At 38.0% G+C, this 19,251-nt stretch overlaps 1 protein-coding gene across 1 annotated transcript in view; it reads left to right on the top strand.

Moving 5' to 3' along the window:
• RYBP (RING1 and YY1 binding protein) overlaps positions 1 to 5,870 on the top strand; it is a 73,224-nt gene extending 67,354 nt beyond the window's left edge. The window contains exon 5 of the mRNA XM_063291581.1: positions 1,805 to 5,870. Coding sequence (XP_063147651.1) covers positions 1,805 to 2,057 — 253 coding nt within the window. The 3' untranslated portion in view covers positions 2,058 to 5,870. The remainder of the gene's footprint in view (positions 1 to 1,804) is intronic.
• Positions 5,871 to 19,251: the final 13,381 nt, after the last annotated feature.

The raw sequence follows: 19,251 nt of genomic DNA, 5'->3' as shown, positions 1-19,251 counted from the left end.
GAACGGAGAGAGTACTGAACCCTGCGGCACCCCACAAAGGAGGGGCCGCCGGCTGGACCTCTCGCTCCCTATCAACACGGACTGGGACCGACCCTGGAGGAAGGAGGTGAACCAGCGCAGAACCACGCCACCCACCCCCAACTCTCTAAGTCAGTCCAGAAGGATACCATGGTCGATGGTATCGAAAGCCACTGAGAGGTCAAGAAGAGCAAGGATGGATGCATTGCCTCCATCCCGCTCCCGCCAGAGGTCATCCATAAGTGCGACCAATGCCGTTTCGGTCCCATAACTGGGCCTAAAACCTGACTGAAAGGGGTCTGGATAATATATAATTATTATATAAATTAAATGTTCGAATTGATTTTCAGTTTCTTCTAAACACTTCTTTACTTGCTTGATTTGAACATCCCTAAGTACAGTAACATTTTCTCTGGAAAAAAAATTAATAAAACATACTGCGATTGGCCTATGGAGCTGACTTTTGGTACACTCTGTATAAAACAAATATTTCTTCTAAATTCCCCATTCAACCCATTTGTTATATTTTAAAGTAGCAGTAAGCAGTGAAAGAACCTGAAATATCAACAGTCATCTGATGGTTGACACAGCTAGTTTTCACCTCTAGCTTCAATACCTACCAAATTGTTTCAAGTGTCACTTTATTAATGTGGGTAATGAGGACTAATGTCCACATTCCTCACTTTCTGGCAAAATAATATTGGCAGACCTCTATTAAATATATAAAGATGGTCTTGGGTGCTACAGAATGACCAAAGTGGGTCATGAGCTTATATCTGACTTTGGCAACTCTGTAGAAATGCTTTTGCTACTGTCTGAATAATAACTAGTTTGAGCATTTTAATTTTTAAAGCTTTGTTTCTGAAATAAACTTTTACTGTCTCTTAACATAACTCTTTTGGCTGCTAAAAGGAATCATTAATGTTTGCTCAAAGCCTTCCTTGGTTTCTTCCTTTCTGACATGATAACAGGGATCTTGTTTAGTTGCCCAGATAATGAACCAATAAAATACCACTTGCATCCCAAACTAGAATATCCTCAGTAGGTTGGCCTGGAAATAAATCCACTTTGTATTTCTATTAAAGTTGTGAACTGAACACTTGGTCATATGTGAACTTAAGCCAGTGCTTTATTAATTGGTTTGATTGCTTAAGATTATGGCACAAATCATTAAGAAGGTCGTAGAATATAAATCTTTTTTTTTAATTGTACAGTTCTGTTGGGCAGTATACATATGCTAAATTTTACTGTTATTTATAGGTTTGCAACAGCTGAGATCCCTTTTCCAAATTACGTTGTCACATACAGATGCTTTTTTGTCCTACAGAGTTGCAGCTGTAAGGAACTTAAGAGTCTGAAGAATTCCAAGCACAAAATTTTTGTATTCCAAAAGAGACTCAAAAGCTTTGATAACTTTGTATCTCTAGCATATTACTATGCTTTCTGGCTGAGTGCAATAGAGAATAATTTCCTACTACTCCAGAGCTCAAAAATTGATTCCCAAGCTACATTTATCCACTGGGAATTGAAAATGCTGCTAGTACAGCCTTTTTAGACTAAGCATTTAAAGAGAGCAAATGATCAGATGCTGCAGGGGCTGGGAAGGGAAAACAGTGTTTTTTTCTTTTTTTTAATATAAAATATATGCAGTTTTTAGCATTCTTCTGTATAAGCCAAATAAAGTGTCTTAGCAGAAGGCTCATCTATTATTTATAATTTGTGTTGTTGCTGTTGTTACCATTGTTGCTGCTGCTGCCATTATTACTTTTTACTATTGTTGTTGTAGGCCCAGACTGAAAAATGTGGACAGAAGTACCGCTCAGCAGCTGGCAGTCACAGTAGGGAATGTCACAGTAATTATCACAGACTTTAAAGAAAAGACTCGTTCTTCCTCCACATCGTCATCCACAGTGACCTCCAGTGCAGGATCTGAACAGCAAAACCAGAGTAGCTCGGGCTCCGAGAGCACAGACAAGGGCTCATCCCGCTCTTCTACGCCGAAGGGAGACATGTCAGCAGTCAATGATGAATCTTTCTGAGAATTGCACATGGAATTGTGGGAAACTTAAGAAATCAGGGTATGAAATTCAAATATTCCACCTGTCCACTAGGACAACCTGGGAAAGCTGCCAGTGCCACTTCCTCTTCATTTTCTCCTTGTGCTTCAACATGCTTTTTGGATATCCTCCCCTTAATTGATGACACCAGGACACTTTGATCTGACTGTGGGCATCTGGCTACCAAGGAATTTCGCACCCTGAGAATTACTTTTTGACGCTTATGTATTCCATTGTTTTATATGATTTTCCTAACAATCATTTATAATTCGATGTGCTCCTGACTCTACTTTTTTATAAATCTGCTGTGCACAGTTTTTCCATGATTCTTACAACCAATTTTATTTTTGTTTTGGGCGAGGGAATGTGATGGAAGGGGAAGGGAGGGCTTATAGGAGGGTTTTTATTTATTGTATTCACAAACTTCATTCTCTCACTCTTGTTTTTTCAGCATATTCTTTTGAGTTCAAATCTCCCTCTTCCAGTTATACTGTGTACTATCAGTTTTGATATAAATTATATATATATATAAATATATAAATATATATATATATATAAATAAAATATATATAGGGTTATTTGAAACCAATACATGGAAACGCTGGTGCTTGAAACACTGTGAAGCTAAGCAATTTAAGATCTGGGACAGTGAGTGCCGTTTGGAGAATGCTAAAACCGAACCGGAACCAGTCTTAGATGAACAGAGTGTTCCTGGAGGTTCTAACGGAAACAGGACCTGGTTTTAATCTTGTGCTTTGGCTGAAGAGTACTGGACAAAAATAGATATCTATTTTCTTATTTTCTGTTCTTTTTGAAATCCAAAAGGTGCTCCAAGTCATTGCATTTCCAGTTAGAGTATTGGAAAATAATAGATTTCTTGCCCTTTCCTACCACAGTGTACAAATTTTAAAAACAATGATCTACACTGATTTCAAAACGCCTAGTATTAATGTACTTGATGGCTGCATATTAACACTGCCTATTTTGAATAACAAATCTCATTCTCTCTTATTGTCCAGATCTATATTGGTTATGGGGAAAATTTTGAATATCAGTGGGGGAATGTCAGACAGCTTTTATAATAAAAGGCAGTCCAAAGCCTTAATAGTAAATGCTCCCCTGTCAATAAACAAATAACTACATGAGCCGAGGTCTATTGTCACATGACTTGTTTTCAGTGCAAAACTTCTATATCTGACTCTATTTTGTTTCTAATTTAATCCATTACATTTCCTTGGGATTATCGGTGCTTAGACATATCTCTATAACATAACTTGGTATGAGAACAAAAGTTGTGAAGAAGTTTTATATTTATAAGGGAGCACCAGAATGGCAAGTAACTTCAATTCTTGCTAGAAAGCTATTCTGACAAAGTTCACTTACAGATCCAAATCCTGTTGCAGTTTTACCTAGCTGGTATGTTTTTCTGCTTAAAACACTAGAATGAAGATGGAACACTTTAAAAAAATCTTCAAGCTCTTACTGTGTGCTTTTTAGGCGACCCAGAGTGCTTTGCTGTAATTTCAGTAACCATTTTTTGTTTTATCAGAATGGGTACCATGCAGGTGTTTGTTCTCAAAGGGCCACTTGGCAGAACCTGGTGCTAGACAATTACTGTACTAATTTCTTGCTTGAATAATATAAATTATTTCTGTTATATGGAGGCAATGAAATTGTTGAGTTTTATCAGTTTAAAGCCGCAAACGTTCCTTTTATATCAATTTTAAATTTTAACCTATGCTTAACTGAATAAAGCAATTCTGCTCAAAGAGGTAGAGTAGCAAAGCAGTGCCTTTGCAGCTGCGTCCATTCTGCACATGGTGGGTTTGTCATTCAATTGTTCTTATATCTATTCTTTTTTTGAAAACTTATTTTTAAAGTATTTATTGAAAAATAAAAAAGAACCAAAGGAAAAACAGATGATTCTCAAGCTCTGATAATACAATATGATCATAGTTTTTAATAGTCCACATCAATCCACATTTTAACATTGGTAAACATTCCTTTTACAAGTTTTACTATTCCTTTAAAGGATCTCAGGGAGGGTAAATTTGGTCAGCCATAATTTATTTTTGGAAAAGAAAAAAAAAATTTAGAGATGTTTTGAACTTAGTCCCAGATGTGTGTAATTTGCAGATTTTTTTTTTTTTTTTAACTTAAATCCGAATGAATTAGGCCTGTGTGCATTTGGCTCCTTCCCAGCAAAGACCCAATCTCTGGGCATGTCTGCTAGAAATGCACCTGTGTATACAAATGGTGTGTTTCCTTCTGTGGCTTACTAGAATAAGGCCTTGGTGGGGGAAAAGCAGTGTGCCTGTTAAGAAAATCAGTTACAGTGAATACCACCCTCCAATGCTTGCTGCTCCATTCATTTGTAAGGTAGCTTTTTGTGGGCTGTCGTTCCAATGGTATAAGCAGCAGGGGTTGATGGGTTCTTCCTGGTGAAAGGTGCCCCTTAGGTTAGGGAATAAAAGCTTTAACAGTAATGAGCTGCTCATTGGCTTACCAATTCAATGAAATCCTCTTTGGGTTTTCTTTTTCCTTTTTTTCCTATGTGTGCCTCTGTGCTATATTAGCTTGTTAGAATAAAGTATGCAAATCTATCTTTGGCACAAGTGGAGTGACTGAAACTGCATTTGGCTGAAATTGTCAGCTAAGCATTCAAACTTTCTTGGGCCGCATTTTTAACTGTTGTGTTGTAACCAGGCAAACACCCTTTAAAAAAAAAAACATGTTTAAAAATTGGATTCTCTTAACTTCCTGCATTTCATTCAGTAGTTGGAGAGCATGCTTTAAAATATTAGTGTGGAGAAATGGCCAGAAATCCCTCGTAGCCATTGGCACAGAAAGCAGGTAAGGAAAAAGCACAGTGTTACATTTTCAGATTTAAATTTTTACACTTTACTTATACACACACACACACACACACACCCATACACACAACAGCTTGCTTGACTTCCTCTGTTTGAATATGTCATGCAAAGAGAACAATGAAAAGCAAAAATGTTTAAGATGGGCAGTTTTAATTGAAAGCATTTTGCTTATTCAAAATCAGCTTATATTTTAAAATTGGGCAGTAGCTATATTCATAGAAATACATCTGCCTTACCAGTACCATTTCCAGTCTACTTTTTTTAAAACTGTTACCATAAATTATTGAAGTTATTACTTGCTGACTATATAACCTTTGCTTGTATGTAACTGAAAAAAAAATGGTTTGAGAGCCAACATTTACAATATGACAATGGAGCTGAACAGTTTTTAATGCGCAAGCAGTTCTGTTCTTGTGTATGACTTGTAACCTTAATTTACTGTGTAAAGATGGTTACATTATTTCTTTAGCTTTGTTTGTTTGGAGACAAATAGAGAATGCTTGTTTAAGTATGTCAAAACATAATTTTATCTTGTGAATTTTTATGTTAATGTATTATACGAGCTATATTTTTCATTTGCCCAGAAAGACAGCTTGTATAACGCTTTGGAAGTTTTCTGCTCTGTAAAGTCTTTAGAGCTGACAGTCCTGTTAGGTTTGTTTTTAATCTTCATGCTAAAAGTGTCAATGGTGATTTTGTGAACTGGTCAGAAAAATTCACAGGTCTTAAATGTTTTCGGGAAATTTATATTGGACACTGCTCTTTGTCTAGCAAATAAAAGATGTTAATATATTCCTGTTACCGGCATGTGCACGACTGTTATTAGAAGCCACTTTATCATTTTCTTGCTTTAAATAGAAATGTCTATTTATGAATTCTGCTTGTAGTTTTTTCACGAATAAAATAGTAACATTTAATTAAATCTGATTTTCTATTCTTTGGTGTTGAGGAATGGACTAAGTCAGTTTGCTGTGCTAGTATCTTTCTAGGTAAACTTTTGATTTTATGTTACATGCTTATCATTACATTTATGCATGAAAAGTGTGTGCATTTTTGTGTGCCGATATTCCAGATAAGCCATATGTATTAACACTTTTGCTTCTTGCACTTGATCATATCCATGATGTACCAAGCTTGGAAATAGGTATCTTTTCCTTCTTTCCAGCAAAAGAATGTCCATCGCTAACACTAATATCTTGGGACATGTATCTTGGGACAGAAGCAAATTTGTTGACAAATTTGCAGAATTTCCTTCCATATTTTCCTTGTTGAATCTAATGTTCTGTAAGAATTATATTATTAACAGGCATGTGTTTCTGTTGAAGTGGATACCCTTCCCCAGTTGTACAGAGAAAATCATTAAAGGATTTGTGGAACACTGTACCTAGAATGAAAATGTCATGAGGCAGTTATATGTTCAATTTTTTAAATAGCTTACATTTATAGGTACAATGTGATAAATTTAAATTTTTGTTCTCCAAAACACTGTTTTTTTAGCCATGTTGTACTAGTAGTGTTACCAGTTAGTTCAAAAGGTAGAGATTCTAAGAGCAAAGCTACAGATGGTCTAGATTGATTTGACTATTGCTTCTATATCCTATCTGTCAAAGCTGCCAACTCAGCCTTTCAACTGAGAGGGAATTACTCTTTTTCCAGGGGCAGAATTGTAGTCGGCTTCTAAAGTATAAATCATTAAACACAATGGGTATGTCGCGTAGAACCTATCATCGGGGGTCTGAAATTCTGCTTTGCTGTTCCAATGACTGTCTTTAGCTATTCAAGTAGCAAGTAGAAATTTGTGGAAATCTATGTAACCCCCCCTCCTGAGGGCACAATAGTTTCCAAGTTAATATTTTTATTCCATGCAATTTTTGTCTGCTCTTTCACAATCCATAGTTGACATTACTATCAATGTCAACTATATTTATAAATACGTATTATTTTATGGAGCAGGAAATCTGGGCAAAGTGTGAGCTGAAGCAAAATCCACCAGGTTTTCAATGCTCACATTAAGTAGAGTGCATTTTCTTTTTGCTTAGTTAATTTTTGGGGTGCTTACAGTTCAATGTTTCCAATTTTGGTGGGAATTTTTTAATGCATAGAAACTTGGTGTAGCAATGGGAGACTGCTGAGCCCCATTGCTAGTTCTCTCATATAAATGTTATAGAGAAAGGATGCTTGCAAGTGATATGACCCTATTTAAAAAGTACATAAATGATGTCTGGCAGGTAAAATATAAAATATGAATAAAGCAGAGAAAGTGACATTGACTAGAAAGCTGCATTTTTAGATAAATAAGTGAATAAAAGGCAAGCTGAAATTAAATAGTCCAGGAAAAAAAGATGAAGGAGGACTAAGTCAGTACATTTGGAAAGAGTGAAAAAGCAAGAATGTAAACTTATTTTTAAAACTATTAAAAATATCCACTATCCAGTGAGGAAACTATGCAAAAGTATGAGTGAAAAATACAAAGAGCATGAGTATAACTAAGTATAGGGGAGGAAAAATCTAAGTTGTCTACATTTAAAGTGCCATTTAATAATAAGCTTTTAAAAGGGATACAGAATCTATTTTATCAGAGAACAGTGAATATAAATTTTCTGCGATAGCCATATCTCTTAAACAACCAATAGTAAAGAGAAGATGGTAAGATAATGAATGTGGCTCATAGGAGTGCTGTGAGGTAATTTTGAACACTGCATATATAGCATGTGGTTGTTCCCTATAGAGGGAACAAGGAAACCCTTGGTCAAAAGGAGCAGCAAATTCATAACGCTTACCATACAAAATTATGGGGAAAATATTGTGGCAAATAACATGGGGAAAAAAGATGGCAACAAAAAAATGGTGGGAAAGATTGCACTAAGATGGGAAATGAAGTATCCTTACTAATAAGACCTAACCGTATCATTAAAGAGGTAATTAATTTAACTTTGAAATGTGTAAGTTGGACAATACAGCTTTAAAGCAGGACTGTGTTAACTATAAAATGTGCTTATATATCACAAGGATGGTATACACTAACATTCTTTTATGAAGTTAATATTTTATTTGTTGCTAGTAACTTTGGTATTTAGTTTTACTTTGAGCAGAGTTGACTCTGCTTAATGACACTTATACAGCAAGAATTACACTGTTTAGAGCATTCTTTACCAATTTGGGGTCATGTTGGAACTGTAACTCCCAGAATTCCTAGCCACCAAGACCATCAGCAATTGTTGGATGGGAATTCTGGGAATTGAAACCCAACAATAAAAACTTTACAACTTTTCCCTATCCTTTCCAGCTTGTTTGTATCCTTCATGGAAAATTCAACATACAGTGCATTCAAATCACCACCTTACAAGATGTGACTTCCTTCAAGAGAAAATTAGCCCATTTGGGGGTTGTGCTATGTAAACATAATGCAATAGCCAGGTAGCATATATAGAAACTCCACCTGCACTCTGTGAATGGAGGCTGAGAAGAAGACCATCTCGTGGCCCAACCAGAAAGTGGGGGAGTATGCTGTATCATCTCTATGGCTGCTACCTATGGAAAACTGCTTCCTTGCAAAATAAGACCTTTGATGATGAGTTCCTGACAGACGCTCTCTATACAAGATTGCAAGAGCTTCCTAGGGTGGCATTTAAAAGGAATGCTTTCCTGAAAAGCCCCTTATGAGTTCTCCACTTCTATCTTTTTGTAAATATGTGAGCATCAGGAGAGACCAGAGAGAGAAGAATGGAGATTGCTAGCTGATTGTGGCCTGGTATTAAAAGATGCAACAGGAAAACAGCATAGCAGACTTCCAGGGAAGAAATGACAAACTGAAGACGGCTCTGCCAACCACCACAGTGGAATGAAGAGCCAGAGAGTAGACCAGCTCTTCATAATTCCTCTCTGGACAAGGAGAGGACTTGAGATTGCCCACAAGTGCTCCAGACAGCTGCTCCTCATGAGGAGACCGCAAGACTGCAGTTTCTGGTGGGTTCAGAGCTCTGGGAGACAAGGAAAAGCCATCTTTGTTCAAACCATGCTCAGCGCCTTCAAAAAGGACACTGGATTCACATACTTCCTTTTCTCATTTTCAGAAATTGCTTATAGCTTTTCAGCTATTAGAAATCTTTGGATTGACAAGTTTTACAGTATAGATTTTGGAATTAATTATAAGAATATTTCCCATGGATGCTTTTGTTTTGAATTCTCTTTAAAAAAAACATGAGACTTCAAAGGTTGGATACTAGGGGGAACCAGAAGGAACTACAGATTACAATTAAAAGAGAAGAACACTTAAATTTGACTTACTAATACAGAATGGAGCAAAATATTTTAGCATTGTACATATTGAGGGATATTTGAAAGTTAATTTTTAGAGTGCCTGTGAGGTTTCAGCCAGCCTCTGACTCAGAAAACAAAACTTTTTCTGAGTGAGAAGGGGAAACAGAAACTTACCAGGCAGAAGCCAGGAAAGCAAAACCCAGAAATGACTCAGCAGCACGGGAGAAGTTCAGACGCTGTTTGGTCAGTCTTCAGAAGAGGATTTGAATCCTCCAATCAGTGTGCGTGAAAGATGTGCAGAAAAGCACGCAAAGGAGAAGCCTGATTGGCTGCAGAAGGGAATAGGTACACAAGGGATCGGCATAAAAGGCAGATGCGCAAAGAGCAAGCTGCTGGAGACCAACTATCCTTCGAGCTTGCAGCCCCAGTGGAAGAGTCCTTACCTGTGTTGGAAACATCTGTAGCTGGAGGGGAATCAGCGCCTGCATTTCCTACTGAAGAGGACCTGTACCCTGCAACTGCTACCACAGAGGATCTTCTCCCTGCTGAATCCAGCAACCTCAGCCTCGCATCCAACTTTGGACCTCGCTGCCGCCATTCTGTGCGTTCCAGGTGCGCTTCCAGCCTTGCCCAGAATCTTCAGTCCAGTTTCTTCATGCTCTAAGCCCCTGGCCTTGCCCAGGATCTCCAGTTCTGTTTTATCGTGCTTCAGCTCCCAGCCTTGTCCAGAGTCTCCAGTCCAGTTTCATCATGCTTCTAACCTCCAGTCTTGTCCAGGTTCTCCAGTCCAGTCTAGCTGTGCTTCGGTTGCCCAGCATTGTTCAGGAACTTACCTTGTTGTGATCCGGGTTCTCAACCTTGTCTAGAATTTGCAGTCCAGTCCAGTTGTATTTCAAGCTCTTCGCTGAGTCAAGAACCTCCAGTCTAGTCATGTCCCAAGATTCCAGCCTAGCCCGGAGTCTCCAGCCAAGTCCAGCTTTGTTTTGAGTTATCAGCCTTGTCCTGAGTCTTCAGCCCAGTGTACCCAGTCCAGTCCTGCCTCTAGAGCCAAGCCTTGCCCAATGGTTCCAGTTCAGTCTCACCTAGCTTCCAGGTGCCAGCCTAGTTTGGGTGGTGTTTTAGATTGCGGACAATCGTCTCCAGTTCCAGTTGTGCCATGTGCCCTAGCTTTTTCCAGTTCCATAGCTCTGATCAGTGAATCCTGCCTAGCTGTTTTGCCACAGTCTCCTCCCGCAACCTTGCTAGTACTCCCGTTGTTGCCCGGGTGGTCTTGATCGGAACCAGACTACCTACCTCTTGATCACAAGGACTTATTATTGTAAATAGTTGTTTTAATAAAGAGTAGTTTTGATAATAAATCTGTCTGGCCGCCTCATAGTCTGAACAGGACAGTGCCTGCCTCTACAGATAGACTGTGTTTAAAAGATGTTATGCAAGAGGAACAAGTCTTACTGGACAAGACTGAGTTTGATCTGAAAGTGGATTTTAAAATGACAGGCTACAAGAATGACATGGAAAGAGATGCTACACTAAGCAAAAGAAACCTGCTGATGTCTCAGTAATTAAAGTGGATATACAAACAATGAACCAAAAGAGTGACCTGGGTAACTTTCCTATATTGGATTTACAAAAGAGGCTTGTTAAAGCTTTGAAGAATTTTCTGCAAAGTGACAAAGAAAAAAATGAAATCAGGTTCTAGGACATTATTTGAAGGGACTAAAGATCAAGATTACTAAAAGTAATCTAAAACTAAAAGAAAGGAATATAAAGTTGGTTTATTTGATCAAGGTTAAAATAGATACATTGTTATCTTTGGTAACCCTTAATGGACTTTTGCTGATCAGAACTGAACAACAAGGCTTTAAGGATTTGTTTATAGATAAGAGATGGGATATGGGAAGAAGAGATCATGTTGTATTTTAAGAGAAGGTGATAAGTTACTAAATCGTTTATACTTGTTATAAAGGAGGAAGTCATTTCTTTATATATTTGTTTTCTTTTTCTTTATTTTTTTCTTTTTCTATTTTTCTTTTCTGCACTTTCTATTTTTTTCTTTTTTTCAGTTTGTATTAGTTTTTTTTAATTGCAATTTTTAATAAAATTACTATTTAAAAAAAAAGGAAAACAGCCTAGCAGAGTATATTGAAGAAGTAATTGGCAGGGAAAATATGGTGGGAGAGTTAAGCCTGGCTATTACAGGGAAAGGAGGGTAAACTAATAATTGTTCTCTCGGGTTGCATCTAACTAAGGAGGCCAAGGAGACTATTAGCCTTGATAGCAGTGGGACTACCTCTGAAGGCCATCCACTGGGAGACTAGTGGGCTTCCTTGTGCAGTTGGATGGCAACTGTGGGAGCAGACTGCTGCACTAGATGGGCCAGGGTCTGATCCAGCAGGGTACTGCTTATGGTCTTACTAGACAACAATGGTGGCCCTCCAACTTTAAAGTCCTACTTTTCACTGTCAGGCCGGTTGCTGACAAAACATCTATTATCTAGAATTTAATCCTGGATGAAAATGCTGACCTGACAGAAACAAAATAAGTTGCTTGCCCCCATCACCACCAACACACACACAAGCTTTGCCAGGCTCCTTCATGCTGCAGAAGTCTCGGGTTGGAGGTCAGGAGGTAGAATAGATGGTTGGCTGTAGGAATTCTACTTTACTGACCATTTGAAAATCTGCCAATTTTAATACATGCTGCTGTATTTGCAAGTCAGGACAGTGTGTGGGTACTATAAATATACTCTCTACATCCTACGTCTTGATCAAGCCAGGTAATCTCAGGCTTGGTGTTGGATTATCTTGGGCTACATGTCTTGGAAGATTTCATGTCCACAGTGAAGCTGCTCATTCAAGAGTTGCTCGGGGCTTTATATCTTGTGATGACTATGGAGGAATAGTCCGTACATATCCCAGCTAGTATTTTCCTTCAGACGTGCAGCAGAGCACATGCTGGATTTGGTTTTCTATATGGGTAGAGTTGGTGATTTGAAGATGGAGGGCTCCTGTGTGGCTCTGTTGACATGGACAGATCATTCCTTACCCAGTTTTAGAATGATAGCAGATATAAATCTTTGCAGAGGTGAAGGACCATTAAAATAGTCCACATCAAGTACTGGGTAGATTCAAATATTTTCCTGAATGTGCTTGGGGAATTACTCCAATAGTTGTCAGTAGTTCTGTCAATGCCCTAGTGCACTATTGACTACCAATCCGCTCACAAGGTTGACATTATCTTTCCAAGGCTCCTCTTGCCTCTCATAGGCCTTTTTTTTTAATCTGTTTGATTATGTCCAATTCTCTGAGACTGCCTGGACAAGTCCCTGCAGTTTTCTTGGCAAGGTTTTTCAGCCTCCTTCCTAGGGCTGAGATAAATTGACTGGCCCAAGGTCAGTGCCTAAGGCAGGACTAGAACTCACAGTCTTCTGGTTTCTAGCCTGTTGCCTTAACCACTACACCAAACTGGCTCTCATAGGACCATCACAGCCCCTTAATTTACTAGGAAATTGAGAAATAGCTGGGGTTTTCTATAGTACAAGTAGAGGAACTCTCAGCACAGATCAGATCCAAGATGAGAACCATCTGAAGACCATTTGAACTTCTACTCTGCTACACTGGAGACAGCACAGAGTGCTTACTTCCCTGCCTCCACTGCATCTGCACAAATTAGTGAGACCTAGTGCAGTCCAAGGGTTAAGGTGTTGGACTAGGATCAGGAGACCAGGTTCTAGTCCAGTCAGTCACAGAAACTCACTGGGTAACTTGGAGCCAATAACGATCCCTTGGCCCAACCAACCTCATAAGATTGTTGTTCATGAAAAATAGGTCTTGTACTATATTTACCTATAAGCAGATACCAAAGAAAAATATGAAAAAAATAAAGCCTGGTGTTGTTTTCCACATTGTGAGGCATCTTTACCAAGATGTTGAAAAAAGGGAGACTGAAAAACAGCCATCACACTGAAGAGCAGGAAAGGACGATCTTAACTATCTTACCATTAACTGAATTGAAAAACGAAACTATATAAATTTGAAATTTTGTAGAAAAGTTTCTAACATTCAAATACTGGTTTTAGAAATATGATCAAATATAAAGGAAATACTGCAGATTCAATTGTGGGTTGTTATTGTTACATCCCCTGTTTCTAAGAGCACCTAGAGCGTGGCACTGAGTCTGAAAGCAAATTAAGATTAAATACTTTTGGTCAGAAATAAAATTAATAGGTTTTATTTTATACCCTAAAAACATCCCAAGTCTCTTGGGCCATCTGTTCATTTAAAGGATTGCAAATATTACTGCATCCTGTTTGGATGTTGAAGGCCATTCCCTTCCTGCCTGTCTGAAATGAAGCTCTCCTGAGATTCAATAAAACTGTCTGCTCAACATTGCTCTTCAGAACAGAAAATTGCCATCATTCTGCCTACCCCCTGCTTCTTGGCCTTCTAGTAAGCTGGTGACTTGGAAGTAACTGAAGCCTATAATGCTGACAGATTTCACTTAAGTACTGTGAAATTCCCTGCATAATACATGTTTGTGTGCTGCAGAGCCAGTAGTTTAAAGAAAGCATTAAGTGGCAACAGTTAGTCAAGTTGGCTGAATTTTAGAAACAGGAAAGGTGCTGGCTTGTGGAACTAAGATCTATATTGAGGGAGGAGAGACAGGGAGAAATGTTGCAGTCAGGTGTGAAGAAGTAATACATCGTAATAGTTCAGAGAAACCCATGTGGCAGAGCTGTAACAGGTTATACCAAATTAAGGTATAATACCCCAATTAAGAGGGGGCAATTATTCAAAATAGTTGCCTCTTTAGGATCATACTGTTCATTGTATTCATTCAGTTCTTCATACCTTCCGGTGGATGTTCCAGAGTTTCTCTGAATATGGCTAGTAGGGAAATGCATGCTTTAAAATGCTTTGGAACAAATGTTAGCACAGCACCTCACTATCCCTTATTAAACCCTCCTTTCTTCACTTGAGTCTAAATAAAGATGCCACAGCTTTAGGGAGTCACTTAGTAAAATTGGTGCAACTCTTCAAGCAACTGCATTTTTTTCAGGTTTGTCAAGAAGCAGCTCCTTTAACAAACAGCAGAGAAATGTGGTGTTTCTGTTTAAGAAGGCTGAAGCATTTCTTCTGAATTTATTTTCAAAGGCTGCCAGCCACAGAAGTTAGAATGTTACTTCTTGTTAATAAACAAATTCACTACATTTTTGTCTGAGTGTAAAACTCCAGGGCAAAGAAGAAGAAAGCAGCAGTCATGTAATTTAGATGTTACCTGCACAGCTCCTATAAGTCATGTAATTTTTCAAATAGTATGAACAGGAAAATGCAGAGTTGTGCTATAGCAGGAAGTATTGTCCCTGGGGGTGGATCACAGCTCAAAATTTCTCAGCCAGCACAGCCAACAGCCCCTTCCAACTTTTTCAACAGAGCAATTGATTTTGACTGTGCTTTTCCATCTCCTTGCTTGGGTATAAGCCCTGCTGAACTCAAGGGGATTTATTTCTCTGAGTGGGTACATGCAGGATTGTACTACTCAGTATGATTGTTTTTTATACCACCACCATCCTTTTTTTTTTGTTTTTTAACCTTCTGTCTGAATGATTCTGAACTTTCTGGGATTCAAGAGAACCAAGGACGAGCCTCCTCTAATCAACTCTCCTAGCAAAGTATTTGGGTGATGCTTAATAAACACTGGATTTTTCAAGAACTACTAAGATGAAAAAGGAAGACGCATGTCAAGTGAATTAAGACCAGAGTTTGCCTCCTTTAAAAGGTGATTGTGAAAACCATCAGCAAATCAGCAGAACCTGGTTCTTTTGAAGCACACTGGCTATACACTCAGATTGCTTTTTAGTAGAGGACCTTGCATAGTTAGATGTTGTGACATGGCAGCTACTAGCACCAGGTGTTATTAGAGCTTGAGTAAGCTTATCAAGTTTAGATTGGATATTGTCTAGGGAAACAAAAATGGCCACAACTGTGGAACCTGTAAGTAAACAAAGCTCTCCTAGGGACCATCTTTGGGATGGTCTCTGAGGAGTGATTATCATGTAACCTTTCTATTCCCTCCAATATTTCATGGCTGATGGCAACTAGGACTGTAACAAATCTTGTTTGGTGGTATAGAGGTGGGCAAGTGTTGTCTTTCCTCAACCTCCCTCAGAGAGGAAGTAATATCTTCCTTTCTCAAGGTAGCAAGCTTGTTCTTAAGTAAAGGAGTACTTACAACTCTGAGAATCATGATGTGGTAGAAAAGAGACATTTTGTTGTTGTTTCCCTACCTTGTTTTGTTGTTTCCCCAATTTTTTTTTTTGCACTGTTGAATACTGTCTGGGCTATTTCTCAGTCGCTTCTTTCCTTTGGTGGTCATTTCCAAAATAATCTGTTTTAGTGCTTGGTTTGGCTTTTTCTTCCTTCGTGGTGTGATTCTCTCTTCCACCCAGGCCAGAGCTTTCAACAAGTAAAGAGGCTGCCTCATAAAGTATTATATTCCCCTTCATGAAGGTCTTCTGTGTGCTTGAGTAGCAGAAGCTCTTTTCCTCTCAAATTCTCTCTCCCCAAATTAGCAAGTTACAAGATATGCTGATGAGAGAAGCAGCCTCATGACTGGTTCCTCCTGTATTGCAGCCTTCCCTCCAGATGTGTTGGACTACAACTTCCACAGTTCTCAGCTAACATGACTGATGACTATTAGTTAAGCCAAGAGTACTTATATAAGCTTGCAACTTTATATGTATGGGCAGGAGAATCTAATGAAGATTACAGCTTCTTAACACAGCCTGGAGCTGTACCTGTACCAACTCCTTGTTGCAACATTTTTTCACCAACCCACTTCCCTCAGGTAGCTGGTCATGTTCTTTCACTGGGTGGGTCCATTCTGAAACTCTGATGCAACAACAACATCAACAAAACAGCATGTTTTGGAAGTTCCTTGATGGTTCATTTTGTTCTTCAAGTTCAGTCCTTCCAATTTGAGGAGACAACACTTTCAGTATGCTTTGTTATATAGCCTGATTTTGATTACATGCACCCATATAACTGCACATAATCTCAAATTGGACTGTGGCTTTTTAATTTACTGCTAAAATTAGAAGTGCCTCTTTCTTTTAGAAAGCAGAGCATAGTTAAACAGTATTGTCTCATATTGCCCTTTTTAACTCTACCTAATACTTGTAGATATAAGTATATATAGAATTGTCCAAGATTGCGTATCATGCTAGAATGTACAAAGCATTCCAGACTTGAAATATTTCAAGTTTGCAACATCCAGTTTGATGTTTTGAGGTCAACATAAACATCCTGTATTTCTAAGTTTTTCTTCAGCTCCAGACAAAATGCAGTATTGCGTCCAATATTGTTTGAAACTCTAATCCTGTTGCAGGCTGGCAGTAGGTGAGGGGAGACTGGGATGGGAGTGAAGATAAGTCAGTTAAGGACATGCTCATTGAGAACAATGTTTGGACATATGAAAAAGATTGCCACCTGTCTAATAAGAGAGTTTACTGCTGTTTTTAAAACCTTTCTATGTGAAAGTTAGAGTTCAGGTTGTTATATAATGTAGTTCTTGTCTGTCTGGTGTATGTTGCACTTTATTTTTCAGGCTCTTTGTCAGACACAAAAGTTTGCACTGTGCATGTATTATAGGAAGAATAATTAATCCAAGACCCAGAGTAATATGTTTGAGTTGTTATTTTATTCACGGGTTGTGTTGAAGTAAATCCATCCATGAATCCATTGAATCCAGCTGTTACTGCTTGTGGGAGTTCCATTCTGTAGCTATTTGTGTAGGCAGGCTAGGCTGTAAAAAGCATTTTTCATTGTTGTTTTTGTTCTTGCTATAGGATTTTTTTAAAAAATAAACTTTAAAAAAAATCCAGTTAGCCAAGTTTTCTGTAGGCTGACTGGTGGGTAGCAGGCTCCCCTATTTTATGACTGAGCCAAAAAATAAGTAAGGGGTTTGGTTCAAATTTCCATCGTTCCCATGAGCAGAACATTCAAACTGTTTTTTGTTTTGTTCCATCAGAACAAACTGATTCAAAACACTCTGATGGAACATTTTAAATGAAGCTGTTTCATTGTGAGCTCAGAATAAAATGTTTCTGTTTTATGCATGCCCCAAAATAGATATATACCCATTCTCCACCTCTTGATCTCTTGGAATATTCTTGTTTGGTAGTTATCTTGATTACTGTCTTTCATCTTATGATTTTACATATTAACCTTCTCAGTGATGTAGCATTTGTGATTTTCTGCCATTACTTCATTCAGGCATGTGGAAAAACCTGTCATCTATATTTTGTCTACAGATGTAGAGTTCTACTGTAAGTAGTATCTGGAACCCACCACAGAGATAAAATTTGTTGCTTCTTTATTTTGAAAAAGTACCACTAATATTTTGTGGGCTTCAGAATATCTTCAAAAACAGAGCTATGTATTTGGAATATAGAATTCATGTTTTCTTATTGCATAGCAACTTAAGTACCATCAAGTCAGGCCTGGCTGCTGTTGACTGTATGGACAAATGCTCTCCATATCTGGATTGTTCCCCAGTGACAATCTGCAGTTCTTACAGGACATTCCAGTAACATCTCTGATCCTCTCTATCTACATTATCCATTCATAGTTCAGATTTATGTGTTCTGTTTTGCACATATTATTATGCTGCTCCTCCATTATTCTTTTGCTAAACTGTTTCATGGCTACCAGTCCACAGTTCTTGATTGATGTTTCACCTGTGGGAGCTAATTAAATAGAAATGAGAATATTTCTTACATGTTTGGAATGAATGACCCACCAGAGTTTTCTGAGGGCAGTTCTTTTTTTAGCCCAAAGAAAAGAACCAACTGATTCAAAAAGCAGCTGATTGACAAGAAAGAGAATAAGAGCTTAATTTTTATGTTAGGAGTGATTAAAAATAGAGGTGTGGGTGGTGAGGAAACATATTTATTTCTCTGTGCTCTGCTTATGCATAAATAAAGCACCATAAGTCTTCTGTGCATTCCATAAGTCATTGGAAGCAAATGAAACCTAGTTAAGTTGCCCATGGAATTTATTGTTGCTTGGAAATAGTGTGAGGATGTAACAAAATGAACAAAACTGATTATATAATGTGAGGCAATCAGGCAACAGCAAGAGTTAAAAAGAGTTCTGCAGGAAAATATGAATAACTTTATAAGAATAAATTAGTTTACTAGAATAGATGATTGAGAAACCAAATCATCTGGATGTTTTTCAGACAAAGAGACCCAAGAATTGGCTTTTATCATAACATGAGGGCACCTGTACACATTCAGAATAACAGCAGCATATAGTTGTTATATGGACGATACTGATACTGATTCAGGCTATGGATATGGGATTATGTACTCTATTGGATTAAAAAATTGTTTACACTCAGAAAACTAAAAAACCCATTAGAAGAAGGTAAAGCTAGAGCTATTGAGATATGCTAGTTTTTCACATGCAGGGTTGTCCTCTTTTAATGTGGGGAAACTATTTAACTATGTGATTACAGTGAAAGGCCTCCCAAATATATTCTTTAGGCTTAAAGATCATATTAAACAATAAAGTAGTTTGTTTCATGTTGGCTTGCACAATATGTCAATTTATCCACTGAGGTTTATAAACCATGATTTATGGCATAGTGAAAGAATGGGCAAAGAGCAGTTCACCAACCTCTTTTTTGACCCCCTAGAGCTCCCACAATTGTCAAAAAAATGAAATGTAAGCTCTAAATTAGGTTTGTTATATTTTATAAATCCAAAGAGAACTCCAAAATTTCTTCCCCACAAAAAGGGGAAAATGAAAATCCTGTCTCTGTCTAAAGGAAAAAATTCTCCTGTCTACTTCCTTTGCTTTGTTCAGTATAGCCCTTGTCTTCTACCAGAGTTATATCCGCTGGATAATGGAAAAAGCCAGGGAGTTTCAGAAAAACATCTATTTCTGTTTTATTGACTATTCTAAAGCCTTTGACTGTGTGGACCATAACAAATTGTGGCAAGTTCTTAGTGGTATGGGGATACCAAGTCATCTTGTATG

The sequence above is a fragment of the Candoia aspera genome, chromosome 2 (genome assembly GCF_035149785.1).
Source record: "Candoia aspera isolate rCanAsp1 chromosome 2, rCanAsp1.hap2, whole genome shotgun sequence".
Classification (NCBI taxonomy): domain Eukaryota; kingdom Metazoa; phylum Chordata; class Lepidosauria; order Squamata; family Boidae; genus Candoia; species Candoia aspera.
This window is presented reverse-complemented; position numbering and strand designations above follow the sequence as displayed.